Genomic DNA, 25,415 nt, shown 5'->3' on the forward strand with positions numbered 1-25,415 from the left:
GAGAACTAAAGCAGTTCAGGAGCCTTTGGGTCCAAGACCCTTCCTGGCATGTCCTTTGTGGCCATGCTGAGATTGGAGCTCTGGTGTTTGGAGGAGCCAGTAGTGAAAAAGGGAGGACCTAACATGAGATCTCCCTCTCCTGTGTTTGAGGTCTCCAACACTGACTAAGTTAGACCTGACTAAGTTAGACCTGATCTATTCCATGACCCCTGACATGCCCACCCAGGAACCGTAGGATTGCGCCCTCAGTGACAATTAGGGCCTCCTGTTCAACAATTCCATGTGGTGGAATGGACACTTACTGGGGTTTGGCACCTCTTTTGAGGAGCACTGACTCTGAGCAAAAAGCCGTCTTCACTTTCTCATGTGTTCCACATGCTGTGTTGCAGCTAAATGAAGGTCTGTTTGGAGAGCTCTGGTGGTCTTCTGTGGCTGTGCTGGAAGTGACAGGGAGGGGTGTGGTAGACGGGTGATCCAAACACTTGCTGTCTGCCATCTTGCCTTGCTGATTAGAAAGCTCCAAAGTGTTTTGGCATGATAGCACAGGCCCCAGCATCTTGGCCTCTCGATTTGGTTCTTCGTGGCAGGCGACTGATGGAGTATTGGGTCTTGATGCATTTTGCACTTCTATGAGCGGGAGACTGCTTTTGGTTTTGGTATCTGGGTGGTGGCAGTTCATATGGAGCTTCTTCATGTGGTGTACAACAGCTGCAGCATTGAAGGCTTGCTAGCAAAAAAGAAGATGACAAGTTTTGTACGAGTGCCTACCGGACTACTGAACATTAAGTCTGTTCAGATGCTACTCTGCTCTTGGAATTCTTTCTGGAGTGACATTGGAAGCAGAATCAGGTTCCTGCTCTCCCCGCCCCATTCCCTCAAGTACAGGCAGAAGTAACAGGAAAAGCAGGAGATCCCATGTTTATTTGAATATGGCACCTTTGCCAACCCAGTGCCCTCCAGATTTCTGGGCTACAATTGCCATCAGCTCCAGCCAACAGAGTATGGATATGGGGTCTGCTTCTCATGTTCATTGCAAAAGTGCTCAAAGGTTTGTAATGACTAAATGTTTTATCAACTGTGTTAAATAGAACAAATAAATAAAAGGCAAAGGTTACAAACCACTTTGCACAAGGGCAATGCAATCCTATGCAGACATGCTCAGAAGTGAAAAGTGCATTTTGGATACCAATCTAAAATTGGTATATAGAGCAGCTGCCATAATGGCCTAACACAGGGGAAAGTTAAACTCCTAAAATGAATGTCAGTCCTTTATTTCTCTGGTATGACAATTCTGCCATTAATGAGGGACATTGTACAACATGGCAGGGCCAAATCCATATTAAGTCTTCTGGTATGCCAATACTAATGCTTAGGGGAGTTCCAGGAGGAGTGTCTTGGCTGGGAAATCTTTCTTTGGGGTATTTATTCATTGCTAGACACCGAACTGAATGTCCTTGGGTATCGTAATATGCTTGGATAGCAGCACCAAGCAACTTACCTTCCACTTGCTCTTAGCAAAATTTTTCTGGATCTGTGCACTGACAGATGGATATATGTCACGGTGGAGAGCTGTGTTTCCATTAATCCTGCAGACAGAGGGAGAGGAATAACAGGCAGAAAGGCAGATGGTGTTTGTGAGGCATTTTGCATTCTTGCAACAGTTAGCTAATGCCTTTGTATGTTCAATCAGTAGTAATTAAACCCAAAAGGGAAAAGGCAATAGAGCACAATATAAACAAATTCTTCAGTGTTTGAGCATGGTCAGAGGAGGATGTCCCCTCCCCCTCCCTGGCTGTCCTCACAGTGAACAGCCATGCCAAATGGTAGATCTAATTCAAGGTGACCCACCTTTTCATACCAAATGGGCCACAAGAGTACTTTGACATGGAACCCATGGGCCTTGTTGCACCAGGGGATGGGGGAGCGAGGCCAAAATATGACACACCCTCATCCCAATCCTTGAATTGCCTTCCTGAAGGTGGCTAAGTGAGGCACTGGGCTTTGGGAAGGAGGCGTGAAGCTCAGGCACGGTCCAAGAGCCCTCCTACCTCCTTCCCAAAGCTGGAAAACCACTAACTAGGCTTTGGGAAGAAGGACTCTATGACCCTGTCAGAGCCCTCATACCTTCTTCCCAAAGCCCAGGATCCCCCTTAACAGACTTTGGGAAGGCAGCATGAGGGCTGGGCTGGGGGCATCAAATGTTGCTGAGGGCCACCCAAAAAAGGCCCTGAGGGCCACAAGTCACCCTTGAGTAACGCACTGGACTACCCTGATCTAACTTATAGGAACTAGAGCAGAGAATGACTGGGGCTGCTTCAGTGAAACTGTACAATCTGTGGATCTTCTGAACTATGGAATCATAAAACCATATAATTCTTTTTCAGTTTTTGACAAACTCAGGGAGGTGCAACCAACGTACCTTATTTTGTGTGAACATGCCCCTCTCAAAGGATTTGGTGTGAGCAGGAAGCCACTCAAATGATCATTATATTCCCTTGAATTATTGTTTCATTTGTTTTTTCATGCTTTTATATTCCTGTTTTATTGGTTTTAGGTTGCATTCTTGTGTAAATTATATTGGCCATTTTAAACATTGTATACTGCTTAGAGGTTTTTGAAATATTAAGCTGTTTGTAAATGTTTTTAAACAAACAAAACTGCTCTTTATATTGTTTGGTACACAGGGCTGATGGAGTAATTCTTAGCTTTTTGAAAGGTCTACTTGCTTTAATGGTCATCCTGGGGAGAACTTAGAACACACCACAAGCCTGCCTGCCCCTGTGAGGCTCAGCTCAATTGCTCCCTTGCTTGAGAAGGCTCACCATAACAACCTCAACAATCTACACTAAAAGCTAACACCAGTTTTATACTACAGGTGGAGGATGAATGAGTACCTCTTAGAAATCGAGGAGGTGATAGATAAAGCCAAAGCCACTCTTAAGAATTATTTTGATTTAAACTGGAATAAGGGTACGCCCCCTGACGTAGTTTGGGACGCCGGCAAAGCAGTCCTAAGAGGCTTCCTGATACAACAAAACAGCTACAGGAGAAAACTGAGAAACCAAAAGAAAGAAGAGATCCTTACCCAACTAAAAGATTGTGAAAAAAAATTAGCAATAAGACCAGGAGATGATAGACTTAAACAAACCTCCAGTATGCTGCAGACACAATATTCCGCACTACTAAATCAAGAGGTAGAGTGGAAAATTAAATTCATGAAGCAGAAATATTTCGAATCGGCGAACAAATCTGGGAAGTTGCTGGCATGGCAACTAAGGAGGAGGAAAAAGCAAAACGTGATAAATAAACTTATAGTAGAGGATAAGATAGTGGAAGAAACAACTGAAATAGAAAGAAGGTTTACCCAATTTTACGGAAAGCTGTATGAGAAGGGAGAAGAGGAAGAAGTAGAAATAGAAAAATACCTGGCAGAGTGTGGAGGGATCCATGTAACGGATGAGGAAAAAAAACACCTAAATAAAAGTATTACAGTAGAAGAGGTGAGGGAAGCCATTAAGAGAATGAAAAACGGGAAGGCACCCGGCCCCGATGGATTAACTGCCAAATATTATAAAATATTTGGAGATCATATAGCCCCAGTGCTCAGCGAGGTTATTAACAACATCCTCCAGGGAGGAAGGATTCCAGATTCATGGAGGGAGGCACATATTACGTTAATACCAAAAACAGAAACAGAGAAAACGGATATAAGAAACTATAGACCAATTTCCCTGCTCAACAATGATTATAAGATCTTCGCAGATATTATGGCGAGCAGGCTTAAGAAGTACTTAATGAGAGCCATCCATAAAGACCAAGTGGGTTTTTTACCGAATAGGCAGTTAAAAGATAATGTCAGACACTTAGTGAATATTATCGAATATCTGGATATGAAGATAGATATCCCGGCAGCATTAATTTTTATTGATGCTGAGAAAGCATTCGATAATGTTTCTTGGAACTTTTTGTTACGGTGTATAAAAACAGTAGGAATAGAGGGCCCCTTTTTAGAAGGGATAAAGGCAATATACTCAGGGCAAAGGGCAAGGCTGATTATAAACGATAGCCTCTCCAGCCCTTTTACAATAGCGAAAGGCACAAGACAAGGCTGCCCGTTATCCCCCCTTCTCTTTATTATGGTTCTAGAGATATTGGCAAATAAAATAAGGGAGTCATCAAGAATAAAGGGGATAAAAGTCGGAGAGAAAGAGTACAAGCTAAAGGCATATGCTGATGACGTGGTGTTAACTTTAGAGGAACCAATGAACAGCGTTAGTAATACTGTAAAGATCTTAGAAGAATTTGGCAAATTGGCGGGGTTTAAACTAAACAAGGGGAAAACTAAAATTCTAGTGAAGAATTTAGATGAAGTGGCAAAGACCCAGTTGGAGCAAATGAGCGGCATTAAAGTAGTAAAAAAAGTTAAGTACCTGGGAATATGGATATCGCCAAAGAATATAAACTTATTAGAAGATAATTACACCAAGGTCTGGCAAGAAATTAAGAGAGATCTGGACATTTGGAATAGGCTGAAACTGTCTTGGTCAGGAAGGATGGCTGCGATCAAAATGAGTATCTTACCAAAACTACTGTTTTTATTCCAGAATATCCCTATAATAAGAGGAACATCATGTTTTAAGTCCTGGCAAAAAATTCTGACGAAATTCATATGGCAGGGGAAAAGGGCCAGAATTAAATTCAAATTGCTGACGGATGCGAGAGAGAGGGGGGGCTTCGCAGTCCCAGATTTAAGGCTCTATTACGATGCTGCCTGCCTCTGCTGGATAAAAGACTGGGCGACTTTAAAAAACCCAGACTTACTGGACCTTGAAGGCTTTGATGCCAGGTTTGGCTGGCACGCTTATTTATGGCAAGATAAAGGTAAAGCCCACAAAAGCTTCTCAAATCACATTATCAGAGGCCCCCTACTAGAAGCCTGGAACAGAAATAAAAAAGTAATTGAAAGCGGTACGCCTTGGTGGATCTCCCCAATCGATATTATAACGCTCAAAAAAACAAACCAAGAGGGGGAGAGATGGACGTATGAGGACCTCCTAGTCAAACTGGAGGGTGGATGGAAAATCAGACCCTATGAAGAGTTAAAAGGAAAACTAAACAGCTGGCTTCAATATCATCAGATTAATGCGTTGTGGCTCGAGCATAAAAAAACAGGGATGAGTGAAAAAAAATCGAAATATCAGGTAGAAATATTGGAATCTAATAACAAACTCCTCTCTAAAATGTATAAACAATTGTTAAGCTGGGAAACCAGAGATGAGGCAGTTAAGGGGGTCATGGTTAAATGGGCCAGAGATCTGGGACATAATTTGGAACAGGAGAAATGGCAGAAACTATGGAAAAAGGGTATGAAGTTCTCGGCATGTGCTACTCTCCGAGAAAATCTAGAGAAGATGATGTACCGATGGTACATCACCCCGGCAAGTCTGGGGAAGATGTATAAAACCGGTGATAGCACATGCTGGAGATGTAAAAACAAGGTGGGGAACTTCTTTCATATGTGGTGGACCTGTGAGGTGGTGAAAGGATTCTGGGACCAAATTTATGAGGAACTAAAGAAAATTTTAAAATACAACTTCCCTAAGATACCGGAAGCGTTTCTTTTAGGAATGGTAGGAGAAGAGATTAAAAGAGAAGATGAAAACTTCTTCCAATACGCCACGGCGGCGGCCAGGATCGCGTTGGCGCAGAATTGGAAAACATCTAACACCCCCACAGTTAAAGAATGGCAGACGAAACTATTCCAATATATAGAACTAGCGAGGTTGACACAAAGAATTAGATCTCAAAATAATACTAAATTAAAAAATGACTGGAGTAAATTTCTGGGCTATGTGGAAGTGACTTATGGAATGTTGAAAATCTCAGTGGATGGAATTTAAAACCTGTAATGTTTGAATATTGGTAATGATAATGTAATCAGCGAGTAAACTATAAGGATTGTACAACCCAAACCGGGAAGGATGGAAGTCACAGTGTACGGAACGATGTTTTATTACCCTCTTTTGGTTTTGTTTTTCTTCTTTCCTCTTTCTTTTTCTGTTTTTCTTGTGCCTTTTCTCTTTTTTTATTTTTATTTTTATCTTTTTTATTTTGTTCTTTTTTTTTCTTTCCTCTTTGCTTTTTTGACCCCCTATTGTATGTTCTGCCGCGGTTTGTAGATGATTGTATGATTGTGTAAAAAATTTAATAAACAGAGAATAAAAAAAAAAAAAGAGAAGGCTCACCATAACAACCTCAACAATCTACACTAAAAGCTAACACCAGTTTTATACTATTTTAATTGCCAGAATCCTCAGAACTGAAGTTTAATAAGGCGGTAAGAATCCTCTCCAGTTCTCACTTTACAGCACATACTGTACTACAATTCCCAAGGTACAGCATGTACATTCTTAAAGAAAAACAATTCCCTATCCATATTTTCCAACCTGCAGGTTCCGGCAAACTGAGATCTCATAGAAGGTAATTTTGTCTTATGAGCCATGACCACTACGATTTCTCTACAATATGGAGTTGCATGTTTTTATTCTACTAGCAGCACTTGTCTTACCAGGGGTGCCTGAGGGCCTTCTCACATGTAAACCTCTCATTTGGATCCTTCTCCAGTAAGTGACAGATGAAATCCTTGGCTGTTTGGAAGGAATGAGGAGAGGCAGGGTTCAGCACAAAGGCAGGAAAGCAAAACAATGCACCACAGAGCTCATCGTTTCAGGGTTCACCACATGTTTCATGGTTCATTTGGTTTGTAACCAAATACATGGCCTTTGTTGGATGGAATGCTAACTTAGTTGACAAATTCCTTACATATGTAAAATATTTTATGTGAATGTCTATGAAGCTCCCTTATAACCACTGCTTTTTTAAAAAAAAAAATGTTTAGTGGTACTCTCATTTTGACTCAAGAAAATCACCATTTTATAGTTCAAATCAGGAAAAATAAATACAGTAAATGGACAAAAATAGAAAGATTCACAGAATCTTTAGGGGTATGTGTCCCCCTGAGTCCCCCCTGTAAAATAGCACTGCTTATATTGATCAAACCACAGTACAATGCTGGTTTGTTTCGCTTGTCAGAACCTTTCCAGGATGTTTCTGAGCCCTGTTTCCGGAGGTCCTTCTAACTGGAGATGGCAGGGGTTGAATGTGGGACATTCGACTTACGAAACACTGAACTATGATCCTTCCACTAAATTACAGGTTATAGCAGCCAAAATGCATATATTCTTGGGGAACTATTCTATAGGCAGGCCTCCTAAGGAACTGCTGAACTCCATATCCTGGAATTGTGACCAGCTGTATCCTGAGGAAATATTTTTATTAAAGTCTTCTTCCTAGCCTACTATTTTTGAATTTGATTAATATAGGAGTGTATTTGATCTGGTGTGCCAGATCAAAAACTGGCCACTTCTCCAATGTGGCATCATATACTAATGTCAGGTGGATTGGAGCCCACCAGAAGACGACAGGCTTTGCATTTGGCACTGAATTTAAAAAGCATCAAGTGCATACCCCATTGCAAAGGAACAATTGGAAGCGCAACCTAAACCATGTGCTACCAATTGTTCTTCAGCAGTAGGTCTTGATTTTGATGTTTGGCTACAAACCAAGTCCTGCTCCTTGACTCCCAGTGGGGCTTGCATTCAGCAACAAATTTAGATGGCATCAAATGCAAGTTCTGTTGCACAGGTGTTCTCCCAATAATTTGTTGGTGGCTATGACTTTATCTGCTCTGCACCTGTTGCCACATGATGCCAAGTGAGTGACAAGTGGAGGGGGCTGTCCAAAAATGGCTGCACAGGCCAAGCTGGCTAGCCTGGAGAGCCTAAATTTGCCCATGAGCTAGATGTTCCCATCCCTGATCTAGAACAAGAGCCCTGAAAACTACAATTCTCATCCCCACCCCAACTATTGGCCATGTTGGCTGATAGGAGTTGGAATTTAACATCTGGAGGGCAACAGGTCCATCCCAGAATATCATAGGCTGAACTCTTGGCCAGCTGAAGTCAATGAAGCTTTGAGACCGAAATGTCTCTGCAAAATTGCCCGGTATTTCATTAAGTATCTCTATGTTTCCTGGCCACAGTAACACTGAAAACCCATTGGTAAACAGGTCAGAGAATGAAAAAGGATCATCTCATTTATCCAATAATATTTGGAATTCTCAGTCTGAATTTTAGAAAATAGATCAGTTTCACCTAATAAATGTAGCAGAACATTAGTAGTAGCTGATGCATTCCAAACTGTGTTAGATTTTAGAAATGGAGATTTACCCACTTTACTAAGAGATAAGAAAACTCCAGGGTCTACAGGATTAGATTCCAGGACAGCAGTGTATGTGTGCACGTGTGTTTTAAGCTGTTTTTAATGCTGTATTTTACATTGCTGTAACCTATCCTGGGACCTTCTGCTAAAGGTTTATAGAAGAAGAGTTTGGATTTGATATCCCACCTTATCACTACCCGAAGGAGTCTCAAAGTGGCTAACATTCTCCTTTCCCTTCCTCCCCCACAACAAACACTCTGTGAGGTGAGTGGGGTTGAGAGACTTCAGAGAAGTGTGATTAGCCCAAGGTCACCCAGCAGCTGCATGTGGAGGAGCAGAGACGCGAACCCAGTTCCCCAGATTACAAGGCTACCGCTCTTAACCACTACACCACACTGGCTCTCAATATAAATATAAAATCTTATAAAATATAAATCTTATAAAAGTCAAACAATAACTACAAGAGATTTACAGAATCCTTATAGCATACAAGTTTTTGTTTATATTATGAAATATACGAGTATCGGTCATAAGCAGATTCCTAAGGGTGGAATGTACCTGATTCAGAGATATCATCCCAAAATGGAGACTCAAATTCATAGTATCCTTCTCTGATCTTCTCAAACAGTTTGGACTCTGTCTCTTCATAGAAAGGAGGGTATCCACATAGGCTAAAGGGGATTGGAAAAAAGGAGGAAGGCCACCTGGATTAGATGCTGCTACTGTACACATGACTGACCTTTAATGTCTATTCAAGGAGGGATGGGTGATGAAGAAGGAGAACAGAGGCCTGTGCTGGCGACACAAAAGCTTCATTTTGTGAACTGATTGTCAGGAGCCCTTACCTGTGGCTCCTGTATAGCAGGTGTGTTTTCACTGGAGGAGGGGGGGGGGCTCCAGAGAAGAGTCAAAGTCAGATTTTTATGAAAAAATATAAACAATCATTGAAAAGATTAGAAGGGAACATACATTGTCATGTGGCACCAGTGGGAGCTTTCCTTCCATTTCATATGGCAGGTATGCCTCCAGCCATGGACGAAGAGCATAGCAATTATGGTTAGCGGTTTAGCCTTCTTTTTCTTTGGTTGTGGAAGGTGGTTGCCTGCTCTTTTTTGTCTGTGCTTTATTTATTTAGGGTATGAGGTGTTATTGGGGAGTTCTGAGCATTGCCCATTTTTCTTCTGTGAAATGTACATTTTGTGGTGCACATCACCATTTCTTTGGGCCCTCCTGGACCCAAAAGGTTGGGGACCCCTGGTTTACAGCATTTTAGCTTGTAAGCTTCTCAGCCAAGGTCTTTTGGAGATCAAGCACAGTCATGATGGAAGAGAGCAGTGGAAAAGTAAAGGCAGAACAGGAGAATTCCAGGCCAGGGCTTTTTCAGTGACGGCTCCGACCTGGTGGAATGCTCTGTCCCACGAGGCTTGGAACCTGCAGGACTTGATCTCCTTCTGCAGGGCCTGTAAGACAGAGCTATTCCACCTGGCCTTCAGTTTGAATTAGACTGATCCTCTATTCCCTTTTCCCTTTCCTCTTCTATGAAGAAACCCTTTCTGGGACCCCACATTTAAATTCTTTCCTCGTCTCCTTGCTGGCCCTAGTAGGACCAACTTGGCCAGTTAGCCCTGGTGATCATTTGATGCCTACTGAATGGGGTTCCCCCTCCCCCAAAAAATGACCCCTGAATTTTTGAATTTTATTATATTGATGCTGTATTTTATATTGTATTTTATGCTATTTTATGCTGTTTTAAAGTCGTATTTTAATCAATGTTTTATATTTGCTGTTAGCAGCCCTGAGCCCGGTTTTAAAACCGGGAAGGGTGGGGTATGAATAAAAAAATATTTATTTATTTCCTCAGTTTTAAAAGAGACCAATATCCAACAATGATGGTGCCATTTTATTGTTTTAGTGTTTAAAATTATAAAACTGCCCTGAATGCATTGAATGCACACAGTAAGAAAGAAAGCAGATTTTTAAAAACCCATAATAAGGATGGAAAACCTGTATTTATAATGTTGGCTTGTAAATGTTGGTTTGTAATGTTGGCTGTATATCTGTTTATGGTGAGTATTAGAGCACACTAGGCTACTGAACAGAGTATTTTAAAATGGGAAGTGGGTTGATTCTTCTTTTCATTCAGGTCATCAATGAATCACAGATGTTTGCTTATGCTTTTTTTCTCTGTCTCTGTCAGCCAAGCATGCAGGCAAGAAGACATCTTGTGGGCTAAAAACTGTGGTGGACATTTGCAAACTTACTATTGGGGAATGACACTTACAGGATGTAGGTAATGACTCCGATGGACCAGCAATCCACAGCTTTGCTATATGGCTTTTGTTCTAGCACCTCTGGAGCTGCAGAAAATGAAAAGGAAAGCCGGGTTAGTAATAAAATGAGCAATTTGAAAGCAAACATTCCTCTAATCAGCACAAAAATCCCTTTCAATGATGCAGAGTAGAATGGAAAAATCCAACACCTGAAGCAGGTGATGATGGAAGTTGGAAAGTCTGAGGAGGAAATTATAGTCCATCTGTAACACACCTTAAATTATGTGTAGAATATAGGGCAGCCTTGAATCCCCTGAAATTACATTTGGCTCAGGAGTGAGACAGTAACTTTAAGCAGTGTATCACCAAGCTGCCTATGGAATAAGGCTGCAGTTCTATGCATGTTAAGTCTAAACAAAATTCCGCTGAAATCAATAATTCTCTTCATTCATGAACTAAACTTGTGGAGCTGGGTTACCTATGCTCAGTGTCTAGGCACTGAGTATGTCTGAAAGAGAGTCTTCAAGACTTTTACTCTTTTGTGGGTGGGATTCACTGATATAGTGACAAATTTAAGACTGTAATTGGAGCTCCTGTGCAGTTCCATTTCTTTCTTTCTTTCTTTCTTTCTTTCTTTCTTTCTTTCTTTCTTTCTTTCTTTCTTTCTTTCTTTCTTTCTTTTCTTTTCTTTTCTTTTCTTTTCTTTTCTTTTCTTTTAAATTGACTTTTTACAGTAAGAAAAGCAACAGGATAATTCAGTGGAAAGTATGGGCCCGGTCTTATTCAACATCTTTATCAACGACTTGGATGATGGACTCAAGGGCATCCTGATCAAATTTGCAGATGACACCAAACTGGGAGGGGTGGCTAACACCCCAGAGGACAGGATCACACTTCAAAACGACCTTGACAGATTAGAGAACTGGGCCAAAACAAAGAAGATGAATTTTAACAGGGAGAAATGTAAAGTATTGCACTTGGGCAAAAAAAATGAGAGGCACAAATACAAGATGGGTGACAACTGGCTTGAGAGCAGTACATGTGAAAATGATCTAGGAGTCTTGGTTGACCACAAACTTGACATGAGCCAACAGTGTGACGTGGCAGCTAAAAAAGCCAATGCAATTCTGGGCTGCATCAATAGGAGTATAGCATCTAGATCAAGGGAAGTAATAGTGCCACTGTATTCTGCTCTGGTCAGACCTCACCTGGAGTACTGTGTCCAGTTCTGGGCACCACAGTTCAAGAAGGACACTGACAAACTGGAACGTGTCCAGAGGAGGGCAACCAAAATGGTCAAAGGCCTGGAAACGATGCCTTGTGAGGAACAGCTAAGGGAGCTGGGCATGTTTAGCCTGGAGAAGAGGAGGTTAAGGGTTGATATGATAGCCATGTTCAAATATATAAAAGGATGTCACATAGAGGAGGGAGAAAGGTTGTTTTCTGATGCTCCAGAGAAGTGGACACGGAGCAATGGTTCCAAACTACAAGAAAGAAGATTCCACCTAAACATTAGGAAGAACTTCCTGACAGTAAGAGCTGTTCGACAGTGGAATTTGCTGCCAAGGAGTGTGGTGGAGTCTCCTTCTTTAAGCAGAGGCTTGGTCTTTAAGCAGAGGCTTGACAACCATATGTCAGGAGTGCTCTGATGGTGTTTCCTGCTTGGCAGGGGGTTGGACTCGATGGCCCTTGTGGTCTCTTCCAACTCTATGATTCTATGATTCTATGGAATGAAATTCCATTGATGCAACATTAAATAACCTCTCTACCAGCAAACCAGAATTAATGTCCAACAAGCAGCTGATGTTGTAGAACCGCCCACAAACTTTGTGCAAACAGATCAGGATCAGGATGAATGTTCAATAAACAGAACGTTCAATTTCGAAGCGACTCTAGTATATAAAACTGTAGAAAAGAAGACTCAATGTGACTGATCTTCCAAAGGGTTCCTAATCACATGGAGAATGCCCTCGAGGCTTCAAACATGGTGTTATATGTATGAGGCTGTGGGGGCCAGACACATGGGATCACTCTATGCATTCAGATAACATACACACAGGAGCAATGGGTTGGAGATCATGGTGTTGCATATGCATCAATACATTCTAATTTCAAGATTCAGTCAGCAACCTGCAGGTTGAGATAGCAATTTTCTTTTTAAATAACTGCCACACACAAAGGAGAAGGAAGTAATATAAAAGTGGTTAGGCACTCAATATCATATTTATGTTCACTACATTCAAATAGATAAATTTGCTGGCAGGAAGTGAAGTCATCATGCATGATGACTTCAGTGATAGAGAGCAAGCATACTTGCTTACCGACATATCCTGGAGTCCCACACGCTGTCGACATGATGCCATTCTGCTCCATTTTAGACAAACCAAAGTCTGTGATCATGATTTTGGAGTCCTCCTCGGGAGTTAGGTAGAGCAGATTTTCAGGCTAGGGATAAAGGTTGAGAGTATAAAGTAAAGTAAGATATCTAAAGAAAGAGTTTCTTCAGTGGTTGCTCCCAAGTTCTGGAACTCCCTGTTAATGGAAACCTGTCTAGTCTCTGCTTATCTTCTGCTGGCAAAGACATTATTATTCACAAAGACATTTAGCCTTGTTAGATGACAGTATGCCAAATGACTGTAAATATGCAATTTGGGGCTTGGGACTTTTTTTTATTAAAAAAACCACCCCTACCCGCTTTTGTGTTTTGTGTTTTAATTTGTTAGTTGCCTTGAGCATCATTTGGTGATGTTGAAGCAAAAATACTGTAGTAAGGATTATACAGTATATGAATGACATTGCCAGTCAATGTAGATAAAGAGTATCTCAAGGAGTTTACCTTCAGATCTCGGTGGACTATCCCATTCTCATGAAGATAATGCACAGCTCCCAGGACTTGCTGAATTACAATGCTTGCATCCTTTTCCGTGTAAACACCTCGTTCTAAAATACGGTCAAATAATTCTCCTCCAGACACACTGTGGAGGAAGATAATTAGAAGAAGAATAAAACTGCTTTTACTGAACTGCATGCACATTCGTTCTGATCACATATTCAGGATGTTCCGTTTAAATTCTACTTTCAAGTTCAGCACACCGTGCCACTGAATAGCTTGGAAGGCAAATCAGTGGGGTAGCAAAAGAGTTTTGGACCTGACTGGCGCTTCTGCAAGAAAATTCAGAGAAGCAAGATTCAACGTTCAGATATGCTGCATGAGAAAAGGAGAAGCAACATATCTAAATGGTGAACATTTGGTCACATCCACACTGTATTTTTAAAGCACATCTCCACAAAGAACAGACTGTAATGGTGCTGGGAATTGTAGCTCTGTGAGGGTAAACTACAGTTCCCATGATTCTTTGGGGGGGGACATGCCTAAAATGTTTTGAGTCACTAAATATCTATTTCTATGCAATTGCTTTTGCTTCCGCTTCCTTCTCAGAGTTCCCATTTTTGTTGCATTTTTCACTGATAAGCCTATGATGAAGAAACTTGAAAATGCAGCTAGATAATGGAAGTTCTGCCGCCCATTTCCTGGGTTTGTAAATAAAAACCCTGTCAGTAGTAATCAAAACTGCAGGTCGGAGTGAAACAATATAAACTGAAAGCATTTGCAGATGACTTGGTTTTAACACTAGAGGAGCCAGAATCTAGTACAAAATGAGTTTTAGAACCAATCTATGAGTTTGGTCGGGTGGCGGGATTTAAGTTGAACAAGCAGAAAACTAAAGTTTTGGCTAAAAATTTGACATCTACAGAAACGGATGGGTTTCAGAAAGAGACGGAATTAAGTGTGGTTAAAAAAGTGAAATACCTAGGGGTTCACTTGACCTCCAAAAACTTGAATTTGTTTAAGGACAATTATGAAAAATGTTGGTTGGAAATCAAAAAAGATCTGGAAATTTGGTCAAGATTGAAACTTTCCTTGTTGGGTCGAATAGCAGCTATAAAGATGAATGTTTTGCCGAAAATGCTATTTCTGTTCCAGGCCCTACAGATCGTGGACAGAGTGGAATGCTTTGGAAAGTGGCAGAAGGATATTTCTAAGTTTGCCTGGCAGGGCAAAAAGCCCCGAATAAAGTTTAAAATATTAACGGATTCGAAAGAAAGAGGGGGTTTTGCCCTGCCGGACTTGAGGTTATATTATGAATCTGCAGCCTTCTGCTGGTTGAAAGATTGGTTTTTGTTGGAAAACACGGATGTTCTGGATCTGGAAGGGTTCGATAATGCTTTTGGTTGGCATGCATATCTGTGGTACAACAAGGTAAAAGTCCACAAATTGTTTAAAAATCATATTGTCCGAAGAGCAATATTTATGGTCTGGATAAAATATAAAGACTTATTAGAGAGCAAAACCCAGAGGTGGCTATCACCGGTGGAGGCCAAGGCCCGAAAAAGACTTAACATGGAGGCCTGCTGGCCAAAATACTGGGAAATAATTGAAAAAACGGAAGACAATTGGAGGTTGCAGAGTTTGGAAAAATTGAGAAATAAGGTGCAAGATTGGTTACACTATGCTCAAATTCAAGAGGTTTTCAAAATAGACAAAAAGGTTGGGTTCCAGGTGGAAAAATCGAAACTAGAAACGGAACTGTTAGAACCAAAAACTAAGACACTTTCGAGAATGTATAATTTGCTGCTTAAATGGAACACACAGGATGAGATAGTTAAATCAGCCATGATAAAATGGGCACAGGATATTGGGCATAACATTATGTTTGAAGACTGGGAAAGGTTATGGAACACCGGAATGAAATTTACAGCATGTAATGCCTTGAAGGAAAACATTATGAAAATGATATACCGGTGGTACATGACCCCAGTCAAGCTTGCTAAGATAAATCACCTGTCTGACAATAAATGTTGGAAATGTAAGGAGGCTGAAGGAACATTCTTTCACCTCTGGTGGACCTGCCCAAAAGTGAAGGCCTTCTGGGAAGTGATCTACAATGAGCTAAAAAAGGTATTTAAGTATACCTTTCCTAAGAAACCAGAGGCCATTCTTCTGGGTATGGTGGACCAGAAAGTGTCAAAAAAGGACAGAACTTTCTTTATGTATGCTACTACAGCAGCAAGAATCCTTATTGCAAAGTATTGGAAGACACAAGATCTACCCACGCTGGAGGAATGGCAGACGCAGTTGATGGATTATATGGAACTGGCTGAAATGACTGGCAGAATTCGGGACTTGGGAGAGGAAACATTGGAAGAGGACTGGAAGAAATTTAAGGACTATTTGCAAAAATATTATAAGCTGTATGAATGTTAAGAAAAATGCATGACTAAGAAAACCTAGCTTCAGTAACGGGATGAGGTGAATTCGGAATTAAGGTATAAGAAAGAAAAGGCGGAACCATGAGACAAGCTTATCATGTTTATTTAACTTTATAAGAACTGGGATATAATTATGAACTTAGAAACATGACAAATTGAAAGATATAATAAGTAATGGAACAAGGTAACAAATTGCTGATGTTTTTATCACAGGGAACGCAGGGTTTGGAGGATGTGGGGAAGTCCAATTGGATTGTAAAAAACATTATGGAAAGTTGGATCTTATCTATATATTTCTTTCTTTATCTATTCTTCTTTTTTCTTCTTTCTAAGCTTTATATTTGTGTTTGTAAGAAAAGAAATTTAATAAAATATTATTAAAAAAAAAGTAGTAATCAAAACTGGATGTACTAACATACTGAACCTAGACCATGCATTTTTCTGCCATGTTTTCTCTGAAGAACAAGGATCAGTTTTCATTTAATCCTTTCAGCGCTTGAAATCCCCCGTCCCCAACCCTTTCCTCTGTAGTTTTGTTGGAAGCTGCACAGACTGGCTGGTGCAGTCCAGTCATACAGGCAGATTATAAGAAAATAGTAACAACAACAACTAACTTTGCTCACAAATCTCTTTCGAGTCTTCTGTGAAGCAATCTGATTTACTAGTACAGTACTTAATTGTCACAAAGTACCTTCATTAGAAGAATCAACCTTTAATCCAGAAAGGCTTTCGGAACCTGATTGCTGACACACTAACCTAATTTCTTTTTTTAATGGTCCCAGTATGAAATCAAATCAGAAACCTCTCTCTTAATCCCTCAGGGTTGCATCCAAGCAAATCATTCCGTTCGCACAAGGACTTCTGCTTGCACAACAAAAGTTGTTCTCCCTCTATTCTCCCCATGCCCCACAAAATCTACTCCAGAACAAATTTGGGGGAATTGCAGGGGAAGGAGTGGGTGGGAAAATCCATTGTGCAAATGGAAGTACTTTTGTTAATGGGATGACTTCGTTGGCTACAATCCTTAGTTGCCTTTTTTAAAAAATGGGGGTGAGGTAGAGTCTGAAGATTTTCTTTAGAATTCAACTGCCCACTATGGATGGGTCACTTGTATTGAAGAAGACACTCCCCACAACCCATTGACCAAAACACTTCAAGTGGAATAAAGGTGAAAAGTGGCCTGCACATGGATTTTAATGTCACTGGGATCAATCTCTTTAAAGCTGAATAGTTTTTTAAAAGTGCTCTTCTCCCTTCTGTTCCAGATCCCTCCCTCAATCCCACCTACAATTTTCTTTTTCCTGCTCTGAATATCTCCTTATCAAGCTGTTATTAATGGAGGGGGGAGAAGTGGACTTATGGGTGGGTTTATGAAAATGAGGCTTACAATTGTACCATCCGCAATTCTGGGATATTGTGTGGATTTCCTCGCAAAGATGTGTATGATGGACCTCATTCATGTTGTCACTTCATAGCCAGAAGCTACTGAAGCAGTGTGCAATAAGAGAAAATACAAGACTCAAAATAGAAAAACCGTAAAACCATTTCTACAGTTGCCCAACTAATATTCCATAAATTGACTGTCAGACTTCAGAGAAAGCCTTAAACAAAATGTGGTAAGATGCAGCTCTTATAGCACAACAACTCACTGACATTTCTCTACTTACAGCTGCATGACCAGATAATAGTGGGTCGTACTCTCATAAATGTCCTCCAGAGTCACTATGTTGTCATGCTTTATTCTGCAACCAAAGATAGAAATGTTTCACAACATAGCAAGTGTCAGAAAATGTCAAACTAAAAGCAATTCCTCTCTTGTGCAACACTTATTCCATTCAGAATGAAGCACCATTACTTCAATGTACTTATTTCAATCTACACAGGAAAGTGGGAAGCATCCTTTTTTCTAAGCACTGTGAGTCTCTTCTGTTCAAGGAACAACAACAAAAAATTGTTTGAAATTCTAAGAGCAAGAAAAATTTTCTTCCCAGCTATAACCAAAACCCCCCGCAGTACATTCGTAAGGAAAAGAGTTTATCTGTTTAGAAACCACACAGTTTCTGAAGCCTGTTTTGCTATGTACACTCAGTCTTTGGGAAGCATACCCCCATTTTTATTTATTACATAATTTATATACTGCTTCTTAGGGCAGAATTGCCCTTTCAAGTATACAATACAATAACCATTCAAATAAAAACCTCCTTGCACTTATCTCATTAATGATGCAACTAAAGGTCGAATTCCCTAGGAACAGCTCTTATATTTCCCTCCCTTCCTTTCTAAGTTTTACCATGCCTTCTTAATAGTGTAAATATTTATTTGAGGGATCAGAATGAAGGTTGAGATAATCCACCTTTTTGTTGCAATCATTGGATGAACAATTGGAATAAGTGGCATGAAAGAAATAACTATCTTCCACTGATTGACTATGCTATATAATAATTCAAGGAACACTGCCTCTGAACATAGAGTTTTTATTTAGCTATCATGGTCCACCCACCCTCATTTGCAAAAGATCATCAAGAAGTCCATTCTGCATAATGCTAAAACCAGGTCTTTAGTGTGGCGGCACATGCTCTTTGGAACATATCTGGTGCTGTCTTTATTGCCTTATAGCTGGATGCTGAAGATTTTTCTCTTTCAAAAAGCCTTCAAAGTGGATCCTACCCTCTACCCCAGCTGGTATCTGCATGCATGCAAAATTCCTTTCTTATACCCTGCCTGTAGGGCTGGGTTTTCATACATAATATTGTTTTGTGTGTGGTTTGAATTGTATTGCAAAATCACTCTGAGATTTAAATTATTCCATTTATGAACCACAACAAGTCTATGGTGTTGTTAAGCCCTCACAAAAGCTTGTCACCCACTTTGAAAACCATGCCACTAAGCTAACATGTGCCATCTAAAGGCTGATTTAAATTTTAGCTGTTATATCTGTTGGTTCCTGGATTGCAACATGGCAAGAACAGATCAGAAAACATATTTAAAGCATTTCTTTCTTTAGTGCATTAAATCAAATATGAAACTTCACTGTTTCAGCTATGACTTCTTCTGTCCCTCATGGGACATGGTTTTTGTTGATGCCCTTTAGTGCTTCATATATACATATCTAGTAGCCTTTTTACGAGGCTCTGGAAACAGCACCTGGCTTTGTTTTGGTGTTCCAACTATACTTACTTCTTCAGCACAGCTATTTCATTATCTAGGCTGCTGTCCCGGATGACGGGTGACTTTTTAATGCATTTCAAGGCATAAAGCTTGCCAGTCGTTCGGTGCTTCACCAGGAAAACTTCTGAAAAAGCACCTCTGTGAGGAAAGCAAAGATTGAAAGGTAGGCAAATCAGTATCAGAGGCATGGTTTAACTTCTATCACAGAACACATGCAGAAAACACTGTCACATCAATAGCCAGCAAGGAAAATGGTAATAAATCAACACTCCTTTCATATGCAGATGGCATTAGTAATTAGACCTGGGGGGTTGGCTGCAAACTCAAGTATATTAATTGCATAAATACACAGTGGGATTTGAAGTTCTCTATCGAGTGATTGCATAGGAAATGTAGAGAGAAAACAGCAGTGTAGAGTGATGGTATTTATGAGGGCTGAAATACAACAGCTGCAAAGATTAAAAAAAAACTAAAAAACTTGATAATGTATCATTGCAATGTATAAACCTAGAATGAAGACTTGGATTGATATGTTTGAAGATGGCATTAACATGGCATCTTTCAATGAGGAGGAAGGAGGGGTTGGATGCATATCTAGAATCACAGAATTGTAGAATTGGAAGGGACGGCGAGGGTCATCTAGTCCAACTCCCTGCAATGAAGGAATCTTTTGCTCAAACCCACCGCCCTGAGATTAAGAGTCTTATGCTCTACTGACTGAACTACCAAGGCAAATCTAATACACATCCAACCGCTGGTGTCTTGGCCCTTTGCTTTCCCTTGCTATTTTCTACTCCACTGATTCAGAAAGTGACTATAGGACTAGAATGGGATGAGCTTCAGGTTGGTTCCAGCACATCACACTTTTGGTCAGGCGTTTCTCTGGACACCCTTGTGTTAGTGGTCAGGCTGTGCTGAGGGAATAATGATAGAATCTGCATGCTCATTGGCAGAAGGGTCCCCCAAATTCAAGGGTTCCCCAAATTCAAGGGCATCTTTACTACACAGAGGCTGGGATGGCATAATTCAAGAGATGCCCTCTCTCCCGCCTCCTGCCCCCTGCAATGCTAGAAGCATCACACCCATCTAGTCTCTCTTGCACATCTTCTGACATGGCCTGCTCTGCAAAGAAGCTCAGAATAAAATACCCTATGATTTTTGGATGAAGGTCAACATCTACACTTAATAAATAAATGAATAAACACAGGAAATTCAACAGTAATAAATATGACAGGAGAGGCCACAGATTTGCATAAAATTAGCTCATGTCAGATGCAAGAGTTGGCGCCCTGGGACAGAGCCCAGGTTGAAAACTTCTTGTTGTGGCTGGAGTAGCTCTAGGATGATGCAGTTTGCATTTCTGCTTGTGTTATTTTATATTGTGCATGCCAGGCTGCTCACCTATATGGATCATGCACCAGCAGGTTCATCAAAATCCTGCAGTCAAACAATGGGTGGGAAATGACCAGTTATTTCAGCCACAGCAGAAACTTTCTTTTTTGGCCTCCGACCTTAGTTGTCCAGTTCTTGATCAGCCTACTAGCTAGGCTTAATTAAGACCTGATAAATGAACACCCATCGCAGCTTTCAGGTCTATGGCAGGAAGTGTATTTTTAACTGTTTTAAAGCTTGCAATCTTATTAAAGGCTTTTTTGCAGGCAGCTAAACACATGGGCAGCCGAGATAGTGCTGTCTATTTTACAGGTCAGTCGTGATTTATTCTCACCACCTGAGTAGCCCTTGCAGCTGGTAATGGCTACTCTACCGACATCTCCACAGGAGCTTCACACTTCTGAAGCAAGATTCTCCCAGAGCTGTCCTTCAGCCATGAGGAAATGCATTCTACAACCCGCATGGTGCATTTATTGGGAAGGGATCCCTAATGTTCTCTGGGAGACAAAGTCAGCGGTTTCTCCAAAGCATTTTTAACGTTACATCGATGGTTAACTTTTTGCAGTGTTTGTGGTTTCTCTTCCCCCATTCACAGACCTTAGTGTCATTTTCAAAGAGGAAACATAATTCAAAGCCATCTGGATAAAAAATGTCATATTCTTTATCCTTCAGCTACATTTTCCATTCAGTACGCCCACCTGCCTATTTACCTCATCTTGATGCTACAACGATGCAAAAGTAAATTGAAGTTTAAATAAGCTAGAGACCTTAAAAAACAAACCTGAACATGTAGTCCCTCTGTCTTTTCCTGCAAGCAAATACACACACTTTCTCATACACACACACACACTTAACATTGCTTTTTCGACCAAACAGATCCTGTCTATAGGCCCTTTTATGAGACATCTTGAACTCCTCAGGTACTAAACTTTTTTTATTCTGCTCTTTGGCCAAAAGGGCCCTGGAGGAGATACATAAGAGCAATAAGAATAATATCATTAACCAGGTGTAATGGTTATATGGGGTTGCTCGTGCGTAAGTTGCCGCCACTCCTGGCTAGGTAGCCTGGTTAAAACTTTCCTGGCTGGACAGCCCTTCACTTCGTGGCTGTTCAGTCGCTAGCAGAATCCGTCAGTGGGCGTTTCTTGAACTTCTTCCAGCAAAGAAGTTCTTTGACGCCAAGTCTACGCCTACTTTCCCTGTGCGGAAGTCTTCTGCGCAGGGTGGGTGTGGGCAGCGGAGGACCTGTGCTCTCCCCGCTGGTCTCCGGCGAAGAGTCCTGGAGCCCCCTCTCCGATTCCCCCATCCGCCCCCCTTTATCCCTGGTGTTACGCTGATTTCCTTCCCCAGCCGATGAGTTCCCTCTCTCCCTGCTTGGCCCTTCTCCGGCATCGCTTGGGAGCCTTGCCTCCACTTCTGGCTCCGATGTCAGTTCCCTGACACCAGGTTATGTAAAAAGGTGGTGATAGGGACAGTCTCCTTCTTAGTGTTCTTCCACTAACAGTGGAATCTGTGAGTCTTAGCCAGTGAAGGAGCAGCAGTTAAAGACTATGTATGCCTTGTCTTCTTCATCTTGTAAGCATCCCATGACACCACAGTAACTCAACCACTGGTGGAGAGAGGCTAATTTCTTTGATTTCTAGGCTTACATGACATCACAGCAGTTCAGCCAATGGCTTGGGAGGTCTTAGAATGTGCAGCCTATTCTTACTTTCTTTTTAGTGATCACACTGGTTAGTGATGGTGGTGTGCAGGGACACAGCAAAGCACAGCAGATTCTTATCCACTCTCTTTTGCTCCTCCCTTGTTGCATGACTCAACAAGAGCTCTCTTTAAGCCATCTCCATGGATATGATCTTCAGAGAAACCCTGTAGTTTCTTTCAGCAGCACTTAATCTACTGGGCTTGTGGGTTGTAGTCAGATGGGCTGGTAGAGACAGAGGGTCTATCTGGGAAATATCTGCATGGGGCAACTTGCATTTGGTATTCCTTGCAGGTATTTCTGTTGCCAACTTGGCTGTCCCAGTTGACAGTAGATGGCTGAAACTGTGACAAGCACTGGCATATGGATGTTGTGCATAACAACAACAACAAAAAAGGTATATGGAAAGAAAATAGGATGTATACTCATTATTGATTCACTTCTTTGGCTAAACGGTTCTTCATGGATATCAGGATGCAACACATGCCAGTTCCTAGATGATACTTGCCCTCAACAACCCATAATTTGCACAGCACAGCTGAACCTTCCTCTAACATAAACAGTACTTTGGGGGGGGTGGCATAATGTCTGCTACCAATACTACTGTTAAGAACTGTGCAGAATAAGCCATATTCATTCCTGTTTCCTTTGTGTATTTGAAGGCAAGGCTAGACAAGATGGTATCCCCACAATTAGCAATTGCACTAAGTCATAAGCATGCTACCCCACACAATCTAAATCAAGACTGTGGTGCAGCGGGTAGAGGCCTCTAATCTTTTGCCACCTTCTAGGGGTTGCACCCAATGCTACTCCTACACAGAGTAGAACCATTGAAATTAAAGAACACAATGAACTTGGGACCCATTGGTCATAGTGGGTTTACTCTGAGTAAAACTTCGTTGGCTGCAACCCTGTGATCCCAATCGGCCACCTTGTGCCTCATATTTGCATTGGAAGAAAAGTTCATAGTCACACCAAGGGAAGTTTTCTCCCAATGCAAATAGTAGATATGGGGGCTCTGATCTGGATCAGGACTGCATCTGTGGCAAAGGCCCCTAACAGCCCCATAGGCCAGATGACTGATCCACCACACCCACTACCAACTTTTTAAAATGCTATGTATTTAATGGCTAATTCTGAGAACGTTGTCTAATCCATGTTGATCCTCAGCATGGCCTGCGCTCAGCTCACTATGCCTGGTTTCTTTTTCTTTTTTTATGAGGTCTGGAAAACTAATGTGCTGCTTTTTTTAAAAAAAGAGAACAGAAGCCTATTAACTTAGGATCACAAATGAAGAACCAGCAGGTTCCACGGTTTCACAGCGCACCTACACACATGTGGCGTGTGAACAGCTCAGAATGGTGGCGTTTTGATGAGATTCTGGGTGCTCTTGTCTCCATCTTGCACTTTATTTTATTCTCTTACCTGCCCTTTCCAGTAACGCTTCCCCACCGAAACGCCCACTGCATCGGGGAAGGAGTCAGAATTTCTAGCAGCATCTTTCCTCGTAACTGAAGACAGTAGGAAATCAGCAGCCCACAGCTCAGATGCTCCGGCATCTGTTCTATCTTTCATTTCTAAACAGTTTAAGATAATTACAGCCCCACATTTAGACTACTTGAATCAACAAGCTGGCGCAGAGGAAACAAAAGCTTTCTCTTGCCTTCCTTCTGTATTGCACTGCAGGGTACTGGCTCTGGATAACTGATCTCATCCCTGGGGTGACTAACCATCGATGCATCACCAGCTTAGAACATGTGTTCATGAAAGCATAAGTGAAAAAGACAGGCTATACACCCAATATATTTTAAAAGCATTTAAAGGAACAGACCTCTGTATATTCTTTTAAAACCAAAGCTCCAGTTCCATCGCTATTCAAAGTCAGGTAAATTTATAAGTTTCAAATCCTTGAAATAGGGTTTTGCTTTCTCTCTCTGTAGCAAATGAAGCTTTCATTTAACCGTATCAATTATATTTCAGTTTTGCTCAGAATTCTTGTATCATTTTCCATTATAGGCCCACACTGCCACTGGCTGTTTATAACTTTGTTATAAAGTCGAAGGGAGGCTTGGTACGTTGCGCAGGGGCTGTTTATTTTGGAATTTCCTTCGCCTCTTGCACTTCAGTTGCCTGTTGCAGCAATGTACAAGCCGCAATTGACTTCAGTAACAGGAGAGCTACAAGCCGATTTCTGATTAGCCAGAAATAACAATCAGCTTTTAAATATAAAACAACCTATTTGGCCCTCCAGATGTTGCTGAACTACAGCCCTCAGCTGGCATGGCAAATGGCTTGGGATGATGGGAGTTGTAGTTTCAGCAGCGTGTGGAGGGCCACAAGTTCCCCATACCTGACCTGCAGTAACATAACTCATTGACAACACATGAAACTTGACTTCTTTGCATGGTTAAGGGTTGGTATTAGAAGCAAGCAGGGCTCTTATGCCTTTAACAGCTAGGGGACAGAAATATATTAAGCGGAATAAGCCTTTTGGAACTACAAATATGGGGCAAGCTTCACCTGTTGCATACCCATCAAGCACCCCAGAAAAAAGGGACATCATTTTTTTTTCTTGCGAAAGGACGGTGGCCAAAATGGACACCACAGTCTTTTGCAATTTCAAGCTGCACTTTTTGGGGGTGTGGAGCTGCTCCCAAAAGTGCCTTTTGGGGACTGTGATCTTGCACAGGTCACGTGACTAACCCAGGAGTGTGGACCTGGAAGATGGTGTTCCAGATTTGGGCCACATTGTGTTGGAAGGTATGCTGTTGATATTCTCTCTGTTGGACATCTTGATGTGGAGGTAACGCTCCACTTTGTGAAGGCAAACCTCGCACCAGACATGAAACAGTATGTCAAGGAGCGTTGCACCTGCTTTCCCTGACCTTTTGCCTTCTTGGCTAGAAAACAGGGTTTTCCCCTTAACCGTTTGTCCTCTCACAGATTTGTTTAACATAACACTTGGCTGGAGCATGACTGGGGACGCAGACGTAATCAAGTATTGGGGAACATTTTAGGGAAACACCTGCTGACACGTGTATTTGCTAATGCTGGAAATGTGCTTAGATGGAAATACGTTCAGGGTGGTTTCACTACTGTTTCCAATTGTTGACTTCTGATAATAAAAGGAGCCTCTACAGAGCTAGCCGGCAGCTTGCTTGGAAAATGCTTGCCAGCGTGCTTCTGCACAGCTCACCTGCATCCAATCTCCTATCATCTCCGTTATTCCTACATTTTACTACTTTGCTTGTGACCTTGATGTATTTGGGGTTGCTCCCCCCAACCAGCAAGAGAAGCTACAACATTGCATGTGACATAAAGCATATGCAACT

The 25,415-nt window shown here is 41.4% G+C and overlaps 1 protein-coding gene across 3 annotated transcripts in view; it reads right to left on the reverse strand.

Annotated features, from left to right (window-relative positions):
* Positions 1 to 25,415, reverse strand: part of CAMK1G (calcium/calmodulin dependent protein kinase IG) — a 41,223-nt gene that overhangs the window by 3,873 nt on the left and 11,935 nt on the right. For 2 of the 3 annotated variants that reach the window (XM_081916400.1, XM_081916398.1), the window contains exons 3-11: positions 18,999 to 19,127; positions 17,489 to 17,563; positions 13,387 to 13,525; positions 12,872 to 12,995; positions 10,562 to 10,637; positions 8,839 to 8,951; positions 6,569 to 6,647; positions 1,499 to 1,586; positions 303 to 727 (exon numbers count right to left, since the gene is read on the reverse strand). In XM_081916400.1, coding sequence (XP_081772526.1) covers positions 303 to 727; positions 1,499 to 1,586; positions 6,569 to 6,647; positions 8,839 to 8,951; positions 10,562 to 10,637; positions 12,872 to 12,995; positions 13,387 to 13,525; positions 17,489 to 17,563; positions 18,999 to 19,127 — 1,248 coding nt within the window. Of the gene's footprint in view, positions 1 to 302; positions 728 to 1,498; positions 1,587 to 6,568; positions 6,648 to 8,838; positions 8,952 to 10,561; positions 10,638 to 12,871; positions 12,996 to 13,386; positions 13,526 to 17,488; positions 17,564 to 18,998; positions 19,128 to 23,508; positions 23,661 to 25,415 lie in introns of all 3 variants that reach the window. The other variant, XM_081916399.1, reaches the window with a different exon arrangement.

The sequence above is a fragment of the Podarcis melisellensis genome, assembly GCF_964234715.1.
Source record: "Podarcis melisellensis genome assembly, chromosome: 6".
NCBI classification, from domain to species: Eukaryota; Metazoa; Chordata; class Lepidosauria; order Squamata; family Lacertidae; genus Podarcis; species Podarcis melisellensis.